Source organism: Callorhinchus milii, unplaced genomic scaffold (assembly GCF_018977255.1).
Source record: "Callorhinchus milii isolate IMCB2004 unplaced genomic scaffold, IMCB_Cmil_1.0 Scaffold2, whole genome shotgun sequence".
NCBI lineage: Eukaryota > Metazoa > Chordata > Chondrichthyes > Chimaeriformes > Callorhinchidae > Callorhinchus > Callorhinchus milii.
This window is the reverse complement of record NW_024704743.1, coordinates 98769785-98790672: the sequence shown is the minus strand read 5'-3', so window position 1 is coordinate 98790672 and position 20888 is coordinate 98769785. Positions and strand designations below refer to the sequence as shown.

The window sequence follows — 20888 nt, the reverse complement described above, 5'->3', positions numbered from 1 at the left end:
GATCAGAAAAGGCCATTTTGCTTATTGTTTCATAATGGAAGGAATCCAGATTACATTCAACAGATTTACTAGTCAGATCTGTTTACATTCCATGACTTGCAGCCACATTAGTGGCAACATCTGTCTGTTTATCAGATTTAATACAAATCTAAAAATATTCATTTATTATTCAGGTGACAATAAAAATACAAAAAAACAGATGCTTTGAATCTCAATGGTGACAAAAACATTGTGGCAAGTCAACTGTAAAACCTTTTTGTGACAGATAATGTGATGTGACAACATGAAGGAAGAAATCAAGCTAACAAATGGTGAACTAAAAAAACTGATTTTTTTCTGGGTGTTTAGCTCAGTTGAAATATTAAGTTTTTCTTAAAAAAGCAAGCACTTATTTAGTTGTTTTGTTATTTACTAGCTAATATTTTCAATCTCATTTGTCAGGATATTTGCAAGTTGATTTAAACCAGCACTTATCAGTGCAGACACGCAATTCTCCACCGTAGCCTGCAGTCCCTCCCGATCTTGCCAAGCAACGAGTAGCAACTTAGCTCGCATCTTAACGTCCTCACTATCACATTCAATTCCACGAATGTCAGAGTCCTCATTTCAAAGTGTGGTGCTAGTGTTTTCCACTCTTCTCCAAGGCTGTTGGCAAGTAGTTCTATTTGTTCACCTGTTACAAGCTTATTCTGCATATCAGGACCTAAAAACATTACAAGAACTATTAAACATCGCACACAGGCATTTAGTAGATATCTTACAGTGAGTAATACCGCAACACATTTTACATGCCAAGTATTACATTTCATATCCATTGGTTCTTTTACAATAAAGTATAAGAGGGGAGCATATCATTCTAAGGATATCATACTTTGCTGGTAGCTATTACAGTATATATAGATGAAATGGGTGAACTAAAGTTTTTTTGAATAATACAATGTGAATGAGCAATAAATCAATTACCTTTTTTAAATGCAAAACATATTTATTTCTCTACCTATCTTGGTCTTACTGCAAATCAGAATACTAACTCTGTCCCAGAGGACCAGTGCAATCTGCTCCTAGATCCCTTGCAATGTTGCTTCAAAACTGATTACTGGACAGTACGCAAGAATAGCTTTTAGATGATTTTCCCTTCAGTGTCTCATTTCAGGTGTCAGCTTGGCACAGTTGGTAGCACTCTCACTTCTGGGTCAGAAGGTTGTGGGTTCAAGCCGCACATCGGGCTTTGAGCTCAGTGTTTGGCTACAAAATGCAGCCACTGCACATCACCATAAAATCCCAAGAAGCCCTTTGAAGCAGTAATATAGTTTAGGCTGACACTCCAAAGGAATGCTGGGGGAGCACCACCTTGTTGGAGGTGCAATGCTTTGGATGAGAAGTGAAAAAAGGTCCTTTGGCTCTTCTAATCTCCACCTACAAGGAAAATGCAGCAGCCTATTTGAGCGCAGCAAGGTTCCACAAGCTGCTGTGAAGTGATCTTTTTAATCTGACAGGGAAATTCCCTTCTCATTACAAATAATGCTGTGGGATCTTTAATACCCACTTGAATAGGTAGACAAGACCTCAGTTTAACATCTCAAACAAAGGATGGCATGTCCGACAATGCAGCACTCCCCAGCACTGCATTAGAGGGCCAGCCAAGTCTACGGGTTCAAACACCATATTTTGACTTAGAGGTAGGAATGTTAGCAACTGCAAGGCTGATACTATAAAAAAACAGAAAGCTGATCATGAACATTTTCATTCAGTACTTTACTTAAGACACAATAATAAATACTTTGAAAGGAAATTGGGTTTGAAACAGAGCTACAAATTATTCTATCATTTCATCTAATTGCACTTGCAGATTTTGGCGACCGGTGATGTGCATTTCCAGCTTTGTGAGAGCACAATAGTTTTTCACTTCCATTCATGACCGAAGCCCACAAAATATATTGAGGGAGAAGGGGCTAGAGAACAAACTATTCATCTTATTTTCAACTTAAAATGCAAAAGCATTAAAAACTACACTATTTAAACGTTTTATGCACCAGTGGACTTCTTTAATGCACAGTACCCTCTAACAATGTCCGAATCCTAATAGCAATCCATTTTAAACCTCTCATCAAAACAAGTTTCAAAGTGGATGCTTTCACCTACCTGACAGCAATCATTAACTGCGGGGGAGAAGTCACTAGCAGCCTTTTGTCACCAGACGATGATGTCAGGCAGCCGGCTGTTGTTGGCTGAAATACATGGGAAACTAGAAACGTCAACATTGGAGGGCCCATTTTCCTCAAAGTATTTTTAATTAGTTAAACAGAAGAGTAACAACTGTTCCAGTTACATCTGCTATTTCTAGAATGAATTGGTCATGGATTTTTACAATCCTTCAGTAGCATTGAAGTGCAAATTCTGGAGTGAATCTGGTTAAAAAAAAATCATGATTCATAGATTGGTTTGGTATTCTTCATGGGACATAGCTCCTAGCAGAACCATAAGGGGACTGTAGTTTTAACAGTCATTTTTAGGTGCCGAACCTGTATAGGAGCCAGATCACTTATGCAAAACAAGCTGTCTATTTATATGTTTATGGTCTTAATGATAGGTGATTTTGATTGTCATATCAGAACAGAGGTCATCATCTGCAGTCTCGCTATAAAATATTGCACCATTAATTTAGTCTCACTATAAAATAGTTTACCATTAATTTAATGACAATGGGTTTGGCAGCATTGCAAGTACACCTTCTATTTCTGCAAAGCAATTTTTAAAAAATGGCAGCCTTTTAAAATCCGTCTTCAGCTCATTGTGAGACAAGAGAAACCACCAGAATTGTTTGGAATAAAGAATCATTGCTATAACTCTTAATTTGTGTGTTAAATAATTTGATCGAAGTACTCAAAATGACAGAATTCAACCTTGGTCACACTCATTGATGACATTAATTCTTCCCAATGCTCAATTGGATTTGTTTTGTTTAAAATATATAATTTACAACAATCTACTGGGAGAAATAACATCCAAACACACGAATCTCAAGAATTTCCCATGCATTTCAGCTAGTCTGTTACCAGACATCATCCTATGGTGACAAAACATTGCTGAAAACATCTCCCAAGCTAATAGCTGCTATCAAATTGGTGAAACATCCACTTTGAAACTTATAGTTAGGTTAAATAAATCAAAATGAATGTGATCCAGGAACTAGAAGACATTTTGTGCATTAAATATATGCTTTGTGGCAGCTTTCCTTTAAGATTTCTGAATTGACTTCTTTGTAGATACAACACCCTCCATCTCTTAAGTCTCGTACCTAGGCGATCAATTCAGGTCAACATCAGAAAAGAAGCATGAATCTTTCCATATGCATTATTTTTGGGGGTTTCAATTTTCAATTGAGACAATCTTTTTCACAATGAACTTCTGAGCATGACAGTATCCGCTGCCTTTTCCTTTGCGAAGGAAAGCGGAACCAAATGTCCCTTACCATTACGTGATTCCAGTTCTGCCAGCATGATAATGTGATGATGAATGATGTTACTATTAGATAGCTCTGAATCTTTTATATAGCTATCAACACTGCAATTCAAACTTACTTTCATTGCTTTCCTTTAGCAATGGATCGTCATTATCTTCTTCTTCATCTTCATCCTCCGCTGTCTTTATCTCTTCAGAGGGAGGCTGGAAACCAGTCACAACATATTTATTGTTGGTCTTCCACATTTATTCACCTCTAGAGTAATTTATCAATAATTTTAAAAAGTCTTTATTGCTTTATTGACTCAAAATATAAACTGAATCTGGAAACGGGGAAAACAAAGTATTGATTTTATCAAGTCTTTAACCTTAACGCTATACAAATGTAATCTTCTTGTTAAATTTCACATATTTGTATAAATTTGGCAGGATTTATAGGCCAGGAGGAATATACGGCAGCTGTCTGGGTTTTGCTGATCGAGTGGTTTTAAACATCCTGCCAGATTAAAGAGATACATTTGTCGATTTGGGAAAAAAAATGATATTTCAAAATGGTCAAATTAACCCATTTCTCAAATTTTCAAAAGAGATTGATAAATCATTTTGCAGTTACCCAGTCATAGAAACGCTATTATTTTCAGCCTTTGTGTGATTGAGTGAGTGGGCTTCCCTGCCTGCAATTCAATGTGAAGATGATCTTTCAGAACTAAATGAATGACATGAACATGTACTCACTGGTAATTCCTTGGCCAACTTGATGACCATGTTGTCCAAATACTCGGGCAAGCTCTTGAACTGCTGATTGGTTGGCTGGAAAAAATGAGGGCTTCTTCGTGCTAGAAGTCGCAATGCTCTCCAGCCATAGTTGGAATTATTTACTACCCTACATCAACGAAACAAGATAGGTGGTTGTACGTCTCAAAAGTCATCAAAATTTCATAGATATGAGCTTCAAGTACACAAGGTCGCAATATCTTACTTATATTCTTCCTCAACCATGTTCTCCGGGTCAGCTTGTTCAATAGCATCTTCAAAAAACTCTTCTAAGGCAGGCATGAACTCTCTGCAATCCAAAAGATTTATTACAACAGAATCCACTGTATGAATTCATCTCAAAATTTTAAAAGCAGAAGCCCAATAAATTGAGATTAACAAAGAAAACACAACATATGGTTAATTATACCTGGGAAACAAAAAATATCTTCACTGGCAGTCACGAATGAGAGGAGTTTTGTCAGTTCTCAGACAGTCTATTGGACAGCATACTTGGTTAAAGCAAAATATTACAGCTATTTGCTATTCAACAATATCAACTTGCATTTATACAGTTGTTCGGTGCATTAGCATGGTAAACTTGTAGCTCTACGAAAGGCATTTAAATTCAGTCCTATTCAATGGGAAGAAAATCCCATCATTTTGCAGTCTTAACTCTATTTCAATTGGATATAAAATTGCTCCTTAATTCATAAATTCTCAATTCCTTTGTATGACACCATTTTATTGAAGATATCTTATTTGCTCAAAAAAAAAGCTACCTGCTCTCAGACTTGCAGGCCTCCATGTTGTCAGGACAGAGGTTCCAAAGCCGTGTAAGCTCTTCGCTGCAGGAAACAAAGCAACATTTGACCAAAACTCATTAAATTACACATGCCAAATTGCCAGAATATAAGAAACTACCTCTAGTGAATTGTAGACTATTGTGATTCAGCATGCCACCCTTTGGTCTTTTAAGATATTCAATTCCAGCCTATGCCAGGGCAGTAAATGAGACACAGTGAAGTTAGTGGGATGGAAAGAAGTGAAACCAGGAAACTAGGGTGGTCATCAGTCGAAAGCAGCAGAGATAGAGGATAAAGAGACAGAGAGCCCTGGTCACAAATCCTGAGGCCGTTGTTTATGACTGTGAATAGGATGCTGTGGGCGGGGAGGAAGTGGATCTTCTCAATTCTGGATACCAGGAGTCCAAAACCTCCTTGCATTTGGTGAAAAGCTGCAAGCCTGAAATGAGGGTTGTACAGATAGGATTCTTCATTTATTTTGAATTAACATATACAGTGGAACCTCACTAATTCGGTCACTCGAGGGACTGGGCAAAAGTGACCTATTTAGTGAGGTGATCTGATTACTGAAACAAGTCGGGTGATTCAAGTCAATGTAATGTTAAGGGTACTGGTAATGGCCAAGGGTGATGAACATTCAAAAACCATACTTTGCAATCTCATTAAAATAAAGGCTTTGTCACATTTTCTGGTTGCGTCACTTCTCAATCCCAACACTCCCCGTGCCGCACGTGTGCGACCGGAGTCCACTCCGTCCCAGTAGCAGTGTCAAGGAAACAGTGCGAGAAACCTGAGGCCTAGCACACTGTGTACTGATTGGGGTGGGGGGGGGGGGTGTTGTACCGCGTTTGAAGCGGAGGAAGGCTCTGTAGCGGCCGCAATCAATGACCACTGTCCTGAATAGTGAGGTGCCAGGTTTACTGAAGCAGACAGACTACCTTTTAACATTGACAACGAAAAATACCGTGAAAATGTGCCCACAATTGTGAGGTGGCTGGATTACTGAGGTGACCGCAAACTGGGTTTCTACTGTACTTGATTCTTGGACAGTAAATCCTGCCGCATCTCCGATAAAAGGATTATTCCTAACTTTCCACACTATTGTATTCCTGACATGGTATAGGTGATGTGCAACATTTTAGAGTGTGTAGGACCTAAACAGTCCTCAATATATTACTGGAAAACATCTAAAGCCAAATATATTCTGCACAAAAATTAGGGAATTGTTTAAATTGTGCTTACTTTCCCATAAAAATCTTCTTACTTGGTCCCTTTCCAAAGAAGTCTTCAGGAGCTGGACGTTTCCTTGTTGGTTTTGGAACTTTAGATTCAGATGGTCTTTAAAAAGCAAACATTTATGTTTTAGAGTATTTCTCAGCCTATGTGATAGACAGACCTAGCAGTTTTAATCATATGCAGTTTTATTCCCCCAATTAAAACACTTTACATAATAATAATAATCCTTGCATTTGATATAGCGCTTTTCACGTCGGGAGGACGTCCCAAAGCGCTTCACAGAACACACTGTAAAGTGAATTGACTGTATATTTGTGGGCGAACGCGGCAGCCAATTGCGCACAGCAATGTCCCACAAACAGTCGTAGATTGAAAATGAGCAATTTATTATTGTTTTTGGTTTTGGAGGGATTATTATTCCACCGAAGCATAAACAGCACAGAAAGTGGTAATTCAGCCGAATGTTTCTGATGCCAGCTTCTCAAGAGCAATTCTGTTCCCTTCACCTTAAAAATACTATTTTTTTAATTAGTAGATAAAAGCTAATTGAATCGTCATTGCCTGGCAAACCAAAAATCTGCAAAACAGATAATCAAGAAAAAATTATCCTCTTTAATATATTGAACTGGTTTTACTTCTCATCTTTCCCAAATTTTGGGGAGGGAAAATCTTTATGAAAGCAAAAAATATCTACAGGCAATTATTCATCATTTAATATGCTGGTTTGGTGTAGGGAATTATTGTTTATAGCATATCTGCATAGTAATAAGTCTTGCAGATGATATAGCACCTTATCTCATTGAGACGCTTCAAAGCTCTTCATAGAATATGAATTCAAAGTGAATTGACTGCATATTTTGTGGGCAAACCACTGTCCCAAAACAGTTTTGGATTGAGTGACCATATATTTTTTTGACCAAATTATTATTTTTTTTTGAAGTGAGTATTAACCCCAGAAAACGATCCGCCAATCGATTAACCGGGTTCCTACATATTGCTAGGTAACCAGAGGTGTGTGGAATAAGGAAACTTGCCTAAGGTTTCAATAATTAGGAACACTTTTTATTTTTGAAAGTAGTAGGATGAGGATAAGTAATTCTAGGCTTGAAAGCTGCTCTCATCCTTTAAATCAAGGAATGACACATTATACATAGGGTGGGAGGTGGAGGGAAAAAGAGAATTTGGGAAACTTAAAGAAAAAAATAAAAGGAAATTATTACCTTTCTTTGACAAAGCTTGGACAACCTTCATTTTTCCATGCAATCCAGTTTTCCTCACTGTGCAGAATATGCTGCAAACAAGTCTGGATACTTTAGATAATATTGCAGTATCAACAACACAAAGAGAAATACTATTTATCGACTGCAAAATGAAACTGGTGTTTAAAAAATAGTTTTATCATCATTCATTTTTTGAAGAGGAAGTTTACATATTGCTATGAAGACTTCATTTCTAAATTGTTGCTAACACAGTTCCAAACTTGAAAGTTAAAAATCTGTAGAAATAAGACATGACATACCTCTACCATAGATGAAAATTTATCTCCATCAGGTGGTGTCTCTTTCAGTAGCTACATAATGAATGAGAAACAGTTCAAAAGGAATATTTTTATCGCAACATTTCTGTACAAACATTCAAAACTGTTTAAACCTTTCAGGACTGGAGAGCCGTTTACTATTAAAATACACAGAGACTGATCGCTTTTTCAAACCATACTAAAAATTAACTTTTTTAATTCTGCATCTCTCGCCAAAATATGATTTGCCAAAAGTTATGAAAAATATTTTGGAGGTACTCAGGCAACAGAAAATAATAATTCAATTCATGACTATTTGTGGGATATAGGTTTGTGCAGACTGTCTGCTGTGTTTTAAAAGATTTTAAGTGAAAATTAAAAGTGAAATTTGCAACTTCACTCTCCACCAACCTGATGAACTCCTTTGGTGGTATCCTCAATCCAGAGAGTCTGTTCATCAGTCAATACACAGTAGGAGCTGTAAAACATGATTAACATAGATGGTTTATTTATTGCAGCTGTTAGATATGATATAGTTGTCTTAACGCTATCCAATCAACATTTTGCAATATCTCACTCAGGATAACATCTCATAACAAGTAATGCACTCCCTCATTCAACCTTTTTTTTAAAAATGAAAAACTACAGAAGGGATGTAATTTCTAACAAGTTAAAAAAAGTGTTGATAATGGGGCTTAATAAATAGCTATTTCTAAAAATGTTTTTAATGTTAAAAAATTCAATGAAGAAAAACTGAAGTCAGCTTTCAGAGCAGAACTCTTGCAGTTAATGAGGCATTCCGGTTACCAGGAGTCCCTACTTAAACTCCTTATTGCATTAGAAATCACCACCTATTAACTGCTGGTGTAAGATGATCACTTTGGGAGGGAGGAGAAAAGAAAAGCAAAAACAAATCTCTGCCATCCCAAAGTGGCAGTAATAAAATAATAATGTTCTGATCCAACTCACTGGGTTGAAATAAAAACTCTTTGCACTATCCTACTAATAACCTCAAAACTGTCTAACCTCACTCCATTTTTCGCTCCTCCTACAATCAGAGTATTAAAAACCAAACATATACCTGCTCACTATTGATTATATGATTTTCAATCTAGCTGGTGTCCTGCACTTGCTCTTTACTTCAGTTTCAGTGAAAGAAATTTAAAACGTATGTAACAATGATGTCAAGCAGGTTTACCTTTTAAATTTGACTTGGCCTTTCAGGTACTGAAACAATATTAAGTATTGTAAGAGGATATGCCGTCTAAAGTTGCTGTCATTTAGTTGTAGATCCATCAGCTAGGAGTAAACAAAAGTAAAGTGAGAGATATAAGTACAGTGATAAAGTATATATTAATAATAATCCTTACATTTGATATAGCACTTTATCACGTCTTTGAGACATAAGAACATTTGCTAGGAGAAAGACCAAGGTCCATCTAGTTTGCCTTCCACCATCCTGGCAGTCGCTTGTTATGTAGTGTCCTAAACTATATATATCCTGAGATATTATTTTCTAGTCAAAATCTATCTAATTTGTTCTTGAAACAAATGACATTTTCTGCATCCACTGTCTCCCTAGGGAGCCTGTTCTATAAGTTTACTACTCGCTCACTGAAGTAGTGTTTCTGCAGATTTGTTCTGAATTTACCTCCCTTTAATCGCAGGCCATGTCCTTTGGTTCCACTCTTCAGTTCAAGATAAAACAGCATATCATGGTCAACATTATCTAACCCCTTTAGCATCGTAAGAGACTGTAATCATCTTGCCCCTCAACCTTCTCTTCTCCATTGTGAACATGCCCAGTTTATCTAATCACTCTTCGTAGTCCAGTCCTTCCATCCCTTCAATCATTTTGATTGCCCTCCTCTGTATCCTCAATTGCTGCAATATCCTTTTTATATTGCGGTGACCGTGACAGTTCAGTCTGCACACAGTGCAGTCGCACCAGTGATTTATACAGTGGCAGGATTACCCCACTATTTCAAATCAATACAGCCCTTTTAATACAGCCTAGCAACTGGACATCTCAAAGCACTTCAGAGTATACTATGAAGTGATTTGACTGTATATTTTGTGGGTGAAAACACAGCCACTTGCGCACAGCAGTGTCCCACAAACAGGCGTAGATTGAGTGACCAAATCATTACTATTTAAAAAATTTTTTAAGGGATTATTACTCCCAGAAAATGATCCGCCAATGAACTAACAACTGGGTTCCTATCTACTGCTAGGTGAACAGAGGCGTGTGGAGTAAGGAAACTTGTCCAATGTTTTGCCCTGCTGGGAATTGAACCTAGGTCCTCTTGCTTGCGAGGCAAGTGTTCTAACCATTAAGCTACAGGACTCAACGGTTGGCAATAATTGTTCCATTATCAAAGAAACAAAGACCCACACAAAGGACAGCTTGATACTTAATACAAGGCATGGTAACTCAAGATTCACAGTAATGTGAAACTTGAAAGACATTTTTAAGAAGTTATCCAACACTTTCTCGGCATTTTAAGACAAGGATACAATAAAAAAATTCATCAGAATACACAGGCATACCACATACCTTCACTTGTTTACTATAGAAAATTTCACTTCCAACCCACTAACCACTTGACGATATAAGTGGATAGCATAGCAAAGGATTTTGTTTTGAGAGAAAATAAAAGTTACCTTCTCACTGGTGAGGAATTTAGCAAAGTATACGTGTGCATCTTTTTGGGGTTTGAACTCATCCTGTTTCCTTTTGGAAGCCTGCATATCATCAAGTTTGTAGCTTCTGAAAACATCCAGCACTTCATCTGAATACTGTAAAAAAAATTTGCACAGTAGGAGTGAAAAGAAAGTCCCATTGAATGACATTAAAATTCCACTAACAATTAAAAACACTAATCTATTATGCAGACTCACTAAAAGCTAATATTACATAAATGAACAGAACCTTTAAGCAGTTTCCAATAATCCAACAATCATTCATGCCCATGATCAATTGATTACATTCCTTTTTTCACGTGGCCTAGTAATTCAATCAAATCTATTCCTCATTCCAAATTATAGGACAATTAAAATAAGAGGCCCAAAGCTGTTGTCTAAATGATTTGGTGATGTGTCAGCCGGCAATTATCTGTAGCAATATGTAGGAAAGAAAATATTTGTGTGGTGGCCAATCCATAGCAATATTAGTGAAGATCATGTAATAGATAATCACTGTCCATGATGATGCCTTGCAAACCAAAAAATGGGAACTTATAACAATGCTCAATACTAGTCGCAAGAATGAATTTGTTTCAATTAAATTTAAATAAAGGTAAGCTGAAGATAGTCATAATATTAATGAGTGCAATTTTACCTTCAGAAATGTCTTCCAAGTAATCTTCTCATAGCATTGTAGTGGGTTTCTGAAAAAGTCTTGGAGTGACCAAAACTTTCGATATAAGTTATAATCAATGGGCACAGAGCTGTTTATGAAAACAAGGAGATATTTAAGTAAAACAAATAACTCAAAATTATCCGACACAAACTAAATATTGTGGCATTTATATCATTCCATGCGCACCCTTCCAAACCTCCCTCCCCAAAAACCCCACTGTTATAGAGGTCTTAATGTTTCTCATAACATAAATGGAGAACAGATCATAATGTTCACACTTGCCTACAAAATATGCAGTTACTACACTTTACAGTAATTCCTGCAAAGCATTTTACGATGCCCTCCTGACATGAAACACGCTACTATCAAGTTACACAATTGACATTTATCCTGAAGAGATGAGTAGCATAAGATTGTTTCTCTCAGTGCTGAAAGTAGACCGTCTTTGGAAGCCAATATCAACATGCACATGGTTGTCTTTTCTTAACTAATTACAATAAATCAAATGCATGTTTGTACACACAATGGACAGAAATCCAGTTATACAAGGTTAGAGTCAAATCATTATCGTAGAAGTGATGGGAGGAGTAATATACACAGGAGGCCATCCTGGAGTAAAATAAGGGATGTACTCAGATTAAAAGAAGGCTTCAAGAAGGGTGAAAAAGAAATCAGTGGAGAAAGTAGTTATAAAAAACTGTACTGTAGAAGGTACTTCGGACAGTAGATCCCCCTTACAATGTGCATTTAGTTAAAGCACAAATCCAAATTGCACCCAGAGCGCTGACCCATTACTTCAAATTGCATTGTCCCACTTCAAAACTCTCGCTGGTTTCTTGCACACAACAAAAATGGGACAACGTCTATGTTATCAGGTTCCTGCTGTCACTTTGTGTGCTGCAGTGGCATCAGTAATAACCCAATGACCCAGAAGTCAGCTGTTGACAAGGGCTGGGGACTACTGAGGGTGGGTTGGGTACTGCTGGAGTCTAACCAACTAAAACCGCAAAGCTTGCTATTACAGCTGGTTGGTTGTTTACAGCATGCATAATGAATGCAGAAGCTTTGACCGGCGATCAGGCCACATTATAACTCTATTTGAAATTTTATGGACACCAACTATATCACGTTATAATGGAGAACCTCTACGTTTCAAAATTCTGAGGCCTGCAACAGAATCTCTCCACCAGACTCAACAACTGGATGCCAATTTAGTTGTCAAATAAGTGAAGATTTGCACACTAAGAAAGAAAACTTCTTGTGAAATGTTCTAAGATCCTTACCATGTTGTTGCAGGCTCCTCATCACCCATTTCTCCTTCTTCAACTTCCATTCCATCTTCTGCAACTTCCATTTGCTGCAATTTCCAAAAGGCAACATTATAAACCCCACATATTATGATGCGGTTCTGAATTGGAATAGGTGTTTTCCACCCTAGTTGATAACCCACCTTCAATCCTAGCGTGCTCTCCTGTTCACTCGTATTAAACACAGTCACATTCTCCAAGTTAAATTGGCTTTGTAAATTAAGCCCTGCAATCAAGCACACAGATCAGCGGTCAAAAGATACACATAAGGTATTCATAATCAATAGGAGTTCAAAGCGGCATTAAATTGCAGAATGCAATTTGTTTGTATTTGGGAATACAATTTATGGACACAAATTCTCTACAATCCTTACAAGAATTCTAAGACATGCCTATCAAAATATCGTCTTGCTCAAAATAACTTGAATAAATAACGAATAAAAATACAAAGAATATAATTCAAATTAATTAATTTTTTACTGATATATTTGTGGCAATTAACGAATCAATATCAATTATACAATTATAATCAGAATCGATTAAAGGGTCTGGGATTTTAAGAGTAAAATATATAGAACCATAGAAATTTACAGCACATAAAAATGACATTCAGTACATCGTGTCTGTGCCGACTGCCTCAAGAGCAGCCCTTTCAGTCCGATTTACTCGCCCTTTCCTCATACTGTTGCAGAATCTTTTTAAGATACTTGTCTCGTTCCAACAATAACAATTTGCATTTATTATAGTTCTCTTCACCAGGGCAGTGTCTCAGAGCTCTTTCCTCTCTGTTTCCTTTTGAAGGCGAATGTGGATTCTGCCTGAACCAGTGCTATCGCTGGTGACCCGGAGTTCTCGTGCAGAAAAAACAAAGTAGGCTGAATGTTCCAAATGGGCTGGTTAACGTACTGTAAACTTCTATGATCTCACTCCATTTTAACAGTGCAAAACCAAAGCAATTTAGTCTCCACAATGGGAAACTTACATTCTGACTAGTCATTTTATAATGGTAATTAATTCAAAAGTGAAAATATCAACTACGATTTTAATCACAATTTCCAGATAAAGTACTTTAGATATCCTTTTTCAGTGAGATGTATTATTTTCATATTAAAAAAAATGTTCCTTTGTAAAGGACAACGTGTATGTGAGCTGAAATCATTCATAACATTTGGTTAAACTCTTAATAAAAGCATTTTTTGTTTTTAAGCTAGTCAACTTGTTGTTGTAGATATACACACACACAAATTGCAACAATGACTTTGAAATTAAGCACAGCACACTGAGTCGGCCCTACTTTGAGGGTCCTCACCCTCACCTATAAATACCTTCATACCCTACCCCCTCCCTACCTCTGAGGTCTTCTCCTACTCCACTTCTCTGCTTGGATAACTAGGACCTGCTGCACTTTCTTTGTGCCATCACTGGGGCCAACCCTTTCAGTAACAGTGAACTTGTGGAACTTCCCCCTTTATCCCTCTGTCTCGTTCCTCTCTATCCGGCTTAAAATCTACCTCTTCAACCTCACATTTGGGTCACCTCTCCCTGCTCAACTTCCGACCCAGTTATTGTCAAGTGGTTGGAGACGCTCTTCTATGTGGTGGGTACAATATAAAGTTTGCCATTGATAAGGAGTAACACACTTGTAGCTGAATAATTATTAGACTGCCACATTAATGTAAAGAATATTTGACTCACTCATAGTAGAATGTCACAGAAGTGAAAATACCTTAACAAATAAAATTGATTACTCACCTGATTTTTCCGATAAAGGAAACAGCCTAGCCAAAAAGAGCTGAATTCGTCCGCAGAAAACAGTATTCTGTGACTTGGAGAGTCTTCTTAAAAGATCTGTAAAGGATTACAGTTGATGAAAAAAATGCATTATCAGTGCCCAAGGAGCACTGGCAGTGCATTTAATGTACTTCATTGTGGGTACTTGGATGTAAGTTTGCTCCTTAATCTCTCACAATTCCTAGATGCCCCATTTTATCCGTGCCACCACGGACTTATCAAGCAGTGAGGATGGTCACTAAGCTTTGCTTGAGCCTTGCAGTAACTGTTAAGCCCGAGAACAGGTTGCGGACCTATCTGCTTGACCATAATTGGTGCTCAACTTCAAGAAATCTGGAGGAGCACAGAAAATATTAGTTTAAAAAGCAACCACCCACCTCCACTGTATATATTATATATTATATATTTATAAAATATACATATAACCTGTTAATATATAAAGTTTTTGGCAGATCAATTAATTTATAACAGGTCAAATTTGAAAACAAAATGACATTAAAGACTGCAGATTACCTTAAGAATAACATGCTTCACCTCTGGGATATGAATTTGAATTCTATCCAAACAATGGGGTACAAGTCTCCTCTAACCAAAACAAACTTGCTTTGAGCAACCTTACACATTTTCCATGGATTGATTGAGTATGAACACACAATTGCTCAGTCGCTCATGAATTAAGTTCTGGATAATTTAGAACGGTCCAAGCACAATCGAGGCACATTATTGAGGCTCTTTAAAGAGCTTTTACATCAACTAAGCCAAACTTTCTGGACTCAAGGTCCCCCAGGCAGGGTTAGGCATTGAGACCTCAAGGTCCCCCAGGACATGAGGTATCCTGACTACCACATTCGCACATAAACCACATTCGCACAACCACATAGCCACTGCATTTTGCAGTATATCCCGTGAAGGACTTACAAAACGTCCGGACACAAAAGGCACTGTACCAAATGTAAGGATTAGTATTATTACAAGCTTCACTTTAGAACTTTGAACTCAGTCTTGACACTCTAATGCAGTGCTGTGGTAGAGACGCATTGTCAGAAGTGTTGTAGGGACTGTGTATTTTGTAGATTAATGTGGCAGGTAATTTGCGCACAGCAATGCACAAACAGCCATGAAGTGAATGACCATTGTTTGGCCAGGATATTGGTTGAAACACCCATCTCATTCTGAGTAGTGTCATGAGATCCTTAAGGTCCAAATGAACTGGTGAAAAGGAGTCTTATGCAGGGAGAGAGAAAGGAAACCTGAGGATCAAACTGGATCCCATAGGATGTGTTCTGGTTCGGAGAGGGCAAGAGGTTGAGGAGATCAAAGTTGGAAGTGAGAAGATTGTGGCAGAAGCCAAGAGAGATGGCTTTTGTCTTGCCCGTGTTGTTTTACCCATGTGTGCCTCATTCAGCTCATGCAGCACATGCCCAGCACTCTCTTGGAAAGTCAGCCTAAGCAGCAGAAAATTAAATTAAAATGGAGCAGGTAAACATTAAATTCATGTGTCCTGAGTCACTATATTGTTGTCCAGAGTTTTAATGTTTTATTCTGCAATTAATTTATAAATGATTAGGGCAGTAAACTTATTGTCACTTACCGTTACACATTCTTAACAAGTAGTTTTTACCGGCAGAGTAGAAAGAAGCCTGAAAGAAAAAATATAATAATCTGCCAGTTCATACTATCATCTCTGAGTGTGTGTTTATAAAGGGATTGAACCGATAACCTTCTGAACCATAACCCATAACTGAGCTAGCCTGACATACTAATGCTTTTTTTCATTTTTTTAAAATAATTTTAAAACATTACAATGTTTTTTTGATAATTTGTAAATAATTTTAAAATCTATCACAATGCTATTTGGATTTTTTTTAAACAAAAGTTTTTTGTTACTCAACTGATTTATCATTTTCTCTCTCTAACATGAAATACGAAGCCCAGAAAGATAGGCTTACTGTTAGGGTTACACAACAGACAAACACTGGCCAAATTTGTGCTAACTAACCATCAACAAAAAACAGTAAACTCCTGATAACTCAATGCTGACTTAACTTGTCACTACCACTTAAGTCATCATGCTGTCAATATCCCGACGGTATTCATTTATGTATTTACACATATGCCTAACTCGCCATTCCAGGTAACTTGTCATTGAGCCATTGCCCCTTGGAGTGATGAGTTATCAAGAGTTTAACCTGAATAATATATATGCCAATATATATGTGGATTAATATCCACAGAGATAGATATGAAAGTGAGGAGGTAATATTGAATTTATACAAAACCTTGATTAGACCGCATTTTTGTGTACTTGCCTAATTCTGGTTGCACACTACAAGAAGGATATAGCAGTGATGGAAAGAGTACAGCATAGGTTTACTAGGACTGGTCACAGCAGTTATTTTATTATGAGTATTACTTACAGATTTCCAAGTTCCAACATTTTTTTCAACAAAGGTGAATATTTTGTCACACTGGTCAAGAGGAAGACAATCTAAGACATCGCCAAGCAGTATAAAGGGTGTGGTAGCAGAGCAAACACCTACAAAGGCACAAAAACACATTTCTTAGTGACAAAAAGTTTACTTTATTCTCTCCATTACAGTAGTGTTATGTATCCACACGCTAACTATCTGTAAGTCAGATTATTCACATTGGCCTCTCCTCTTCTCCCAACCCAGCAAGGGTCACCAAATCATCCGCTTCACCAATGTGAAAGTAACTTTGGTATTGTATGGCTCATTTAAACATTCACTCATTTAGAAAAAAAGATTTGAAGATGCAGTTACCTTCTGTAACTCCGCTGATGCTAAGAGAAATAACGGACAAGAAATCTTCACAGTTCCCTCGGTCTAACTGTATGAAGAAGAAAATATGATTACACAGCTAGTAAAGCCCATATAGAACATTTTGTATCACTTTGGAATGTCTTAGGAAATCTACAATACAGGAAATCTGAGAAACACCTTTATTATAATGTACTGGAGACTACCTTTAAAATGTTCTGTCAAGGAAGAGTCTAGACAATAACAACAAAATTGCATTTGTATAGTGCCTTTCACTTCGGAAGAGTTGCTTCTATCCGCCTGTAGTTTAAACCATATATATTGCAATAAGGAGCAACAGACACACCAGTACGAACAATGGTGGAATTCAGCACAAAGGACCTTTTCCCTCCAAACACTACACAGATGCACACTTTTCATTTCACTCATGACAAGCACCCAGCCAGCAGAAAATAAGAGCATAATTCAAAATATATCAAACCAAAAAAGGAGACTCATTGTACAAATAAATGCTTTCATCGGAAACCAGCATCAGGAAATCGTCATGCATTCTGAAAACAATTTTCAATAAAAGTGCTAGAACATATGCTCACCTCTTTTTTAAGAAAAAAAATGTCCTGCATTTTCAAAGATAATAAATGAAGAAACAAATCAACATCCATCAATTTTAAATCTTCCTTAAAAAAAGAATTTCAACCCAAACCTTTTGCTCTGTTCTAGGAGATGCTGTGTCTGGGATGGCAATACTTTCAAGCACAACAACAAACTACACTTATATAGCGCTCTTCACATTGGAAAGATATCCCAGGGCGCTGGGACATGCCAATCACAAATGCAAATTTATAAAGGCATTTTCACTGTCAGTTTCTTCCCCCATTTAAATACCAATCATTCTCATCTCATTTCGTATAATAGTAAAAAACAGAATTCCACTGACACTTACTATTTTTTCTTCAAGAATACCTCTGAAAGCCTGATCTAATGTTGTCTTCTTTTCTGTTTCACTGTAATGAAACACAGAAAGAACAGATTATTGAATTAAAGAAAACTTCACCCTGTGGTTGTCATATACAAGCCAAAGTTACAGCATAGTGAACTTTTTTTGGTTAACTTCAAATAATTTTACATGTACTCACCAGTACATTATTTCAATCAATGACTTACCCTCCGCTCAGCTGGCTGAAGACAAGTATTAAGGGCTTGATATCGTTGCTGGTCAAGGCCTCTTTTGTGTAATTCTAATGGACCAAAAATATAATTAGAGGAAGTAGCATTCCTAAACAATACTTCATGCGGTTTGAAACATTGCTTTCCCAGACTATTATGAATCCCTTAATTCGCAGTGTAAAGCAACACCAACTCATGTCCGTCTGGCTCAGTGGTAGCATTCTCATCTCTGAGCCAGAAGGTTGTGGGTTCAGGCCCCATGTCGGGACTTGAAATCACATCATCTAAGATGACATTCCAATGCAGTGCTGGGGGGGGGGGGGTGCGTGGCATTGCCTCAGATGCCGTACTTCAGATGAAATGTTAAACTGAGCTCCTGTCTGCCTCTTCAGGTGGATGTTAAAGATCCTATAGAACTATTTGAAAAGAGAAGGGAGTTTCTTTCAGTGTCTTGGCCAACAATCCTCCAAATAAAATTGGTTATTTATTTCATGGCTATTTGTGGGACATTGCTGTGCACCAACGAGCTGCCACATTTCACCCCAAAATACACAGTCAATCCACTTCACAATGTATCCTATGAAATGCTTTGAGACATCGCAAAAAGGTGATAAGACACTGTATCAAATGCAAGGATTATTATTTTAACTTCTGCATGCTATTAACAACTTGTGCCAACTACAGATAATGTTTCCAATCAGGACTATCACTTTAAGAACTGCAATGTTTGATGTAACTACCCCTGTACAACATGCTGGCACAGAAATAGGCTGTACAAACCTTAAATGTGAATTTAAAAATCAATTAAACATTTGGGCGACTAGGCAGATTATTTTCCATAAACGTTTTATCCATAATTGTATCATCTACATTCAAAATAAATTACAAGTTTCAAACATACCTCAACATTAGGATGTGTACAAACTGCTCAATTAAAACTTCACTTTAACTGCCTTCAATATATTTCTTCCATGAAATGTACTCAAGACTTAAGATATAAATTTATAGTACAGTACCCCCTCACCTCAGCAATATTGACAAAATAACACCAACATTTACTAATGGTTGTTTTAAAAAAAAAGGTTTAAATCTAAACTGCATACTCAAACTTCCTTCTGAGTTTAGGGCCGTGACACAGCAGGATATTGTAACTGGTATTTTCGTCTGGCTCATCTATGCACTTTAGTATTCAGAAGGATTAATAACATCTCCACTAATCTTTCCCCATCATAAATTTTTCCTAGTTTCTGCAATCAATTCTCATTCTTCTATACGATTTATATGGCACCTTTCATGCTAAGAGGGTATCTCAAAGCGCATCACACTGCTGATTGTACAAGACAACTGTAACATCAACTTGTGTCAGCCTGGCTCAGCAGTAGCATTCTCGCTTCTGAATCAACAGGTTGTGGGTTCAGGGCATAGAAGGTGGGGAAGGTAAAGATGACCGAAAGCAGTCAGTGGACACATCTTGAAACGAGCCTTGAACAAGAAGGGAGGGGACAAGACGGAGAGACTCCAGGATGGAGTTCCAGAGAGTGGGGGCAGAATATCTGAAAGCCTGTCCACCGGTGATGGGACGCGATCAGGTGCGAAAACCGTTTAATTTCACCGGCGGGGCCTCCACGGAGCTGTGCACCAGCAGCTTCGTGGCGAGGCGGGTTCACAACACGACAGTAATTCGCCCACGAAGATATACGGTCAACTCACTTCGCATCATGTTGCGGGGAGCGCTTTGGGGCGTCTCGAATACACGATAAAGGCTCTTTACCAAAATGCAAGGATTGCGACGCCGACGCCGCCGCCGATGATCATAATAATAATCCTCGCGTTTGGTATTTGGGTATCGGCCACTTTATTTTGAAACGGGGGGGGGGGGGGGGGGGGGAGAAAAACACTAACCACAACAACAACAACAACAAGATTCCATTTATAAAGCGCCTTTCACGTCAGGAGGACGTCCGGAGGCGCTGAAATGGGACTAACCATTAGATAATGGAGGCTGGTAACTCACTGTGTGATTGAGAGTCCCTCCTCCACCATTTTACAACCATCCCCACCGCTCACCACCGCCCCAGTCACAGCCCACAGACCCCCCCTCCTCCTCCTCCTCCACCACCACCCCCCCCCGCTCGAGAGGCCCCGCCATGACACCCTGACTCTTTAAACCCGCGGCTGAAGGCGCCTCACCGCGAATTTCTCCCGGGCCTCGTTGAACTGGAACAGACCGGGCGACATCTTGGCCGGAAGTGCCGCGAGGCAATGCGCGGCGCCGGGAGCCGGGAGCCCGGGTCACAGCGCCCCCAGCTGGTGCCGGAGAGGAGGTGCTCGGCCCTCAGTGACACGGGGGGAGGGGTGGGGGAGGGGTGACTGGCGGCCAGAGCTGCGCACGCAGGAGGGAGGAGGCTTCGTGCGGAGAGGCTGTGGTGCCCCACCTGGAACCTCACGGGGCGTTTCCCTGCACTTACCATCCACCGGAGCGCGGGGCTCAAACCGGCACTTGCCCGTTGTTGCACTATAATAATAATCATAATAATAATCCTTGCATTTTGATATAGCGCTTTTCACGTCGGGAGGACGTCCCGAAGCGCTTCACAGAACGCACTGCAAAGTGAATTGACTGTGTATTTGTGGGCGAAGGCGGCAGCCGATTGCGCACAGCAATGTCCCACAAACAGTCGTAGATTGAAGATGACCAATTTATTATTG

At 38.5% G+C, this 20888-nt stretch overlaps 1 protein-coding gene across 1 annotated transcript; it reads right to left on the bottom strand.

Moving 5' to 3' along the window:
* Positions 1-15: 15 nt before the first annotated feature.
* Positions 16-20427, bottom strand: thoc1 (THO complex 1). The gene is given in 22 exon segments (XM_007900921.2): positions 16-602; positions 605-703; positions 3582-3666; positions 4198-4345; positions 4442-4525; positions 4998-5063; positions 6264-6359; positions 7478-7548; positions 7777-7827; positions 8185-8251; positions 8972-9072; positions 10438-10572; positions 11114-11222; positions 12418-12491; positions 12585-12667; positions 14194-14289; positions 15824-15872; positions 16650-16768; positions 17016-17082; positions 17956-18016; positions 18177-18250; positions 20370-20427. Coding segments are annotated over 22 exon segments (1974 nt in total). The 5' UTR covers positions 20418-20427; the 3' UTR covers positions 16-411.
* Between the last annotated feature and the right edge of the window lie 461 nt (positions 20428-20888).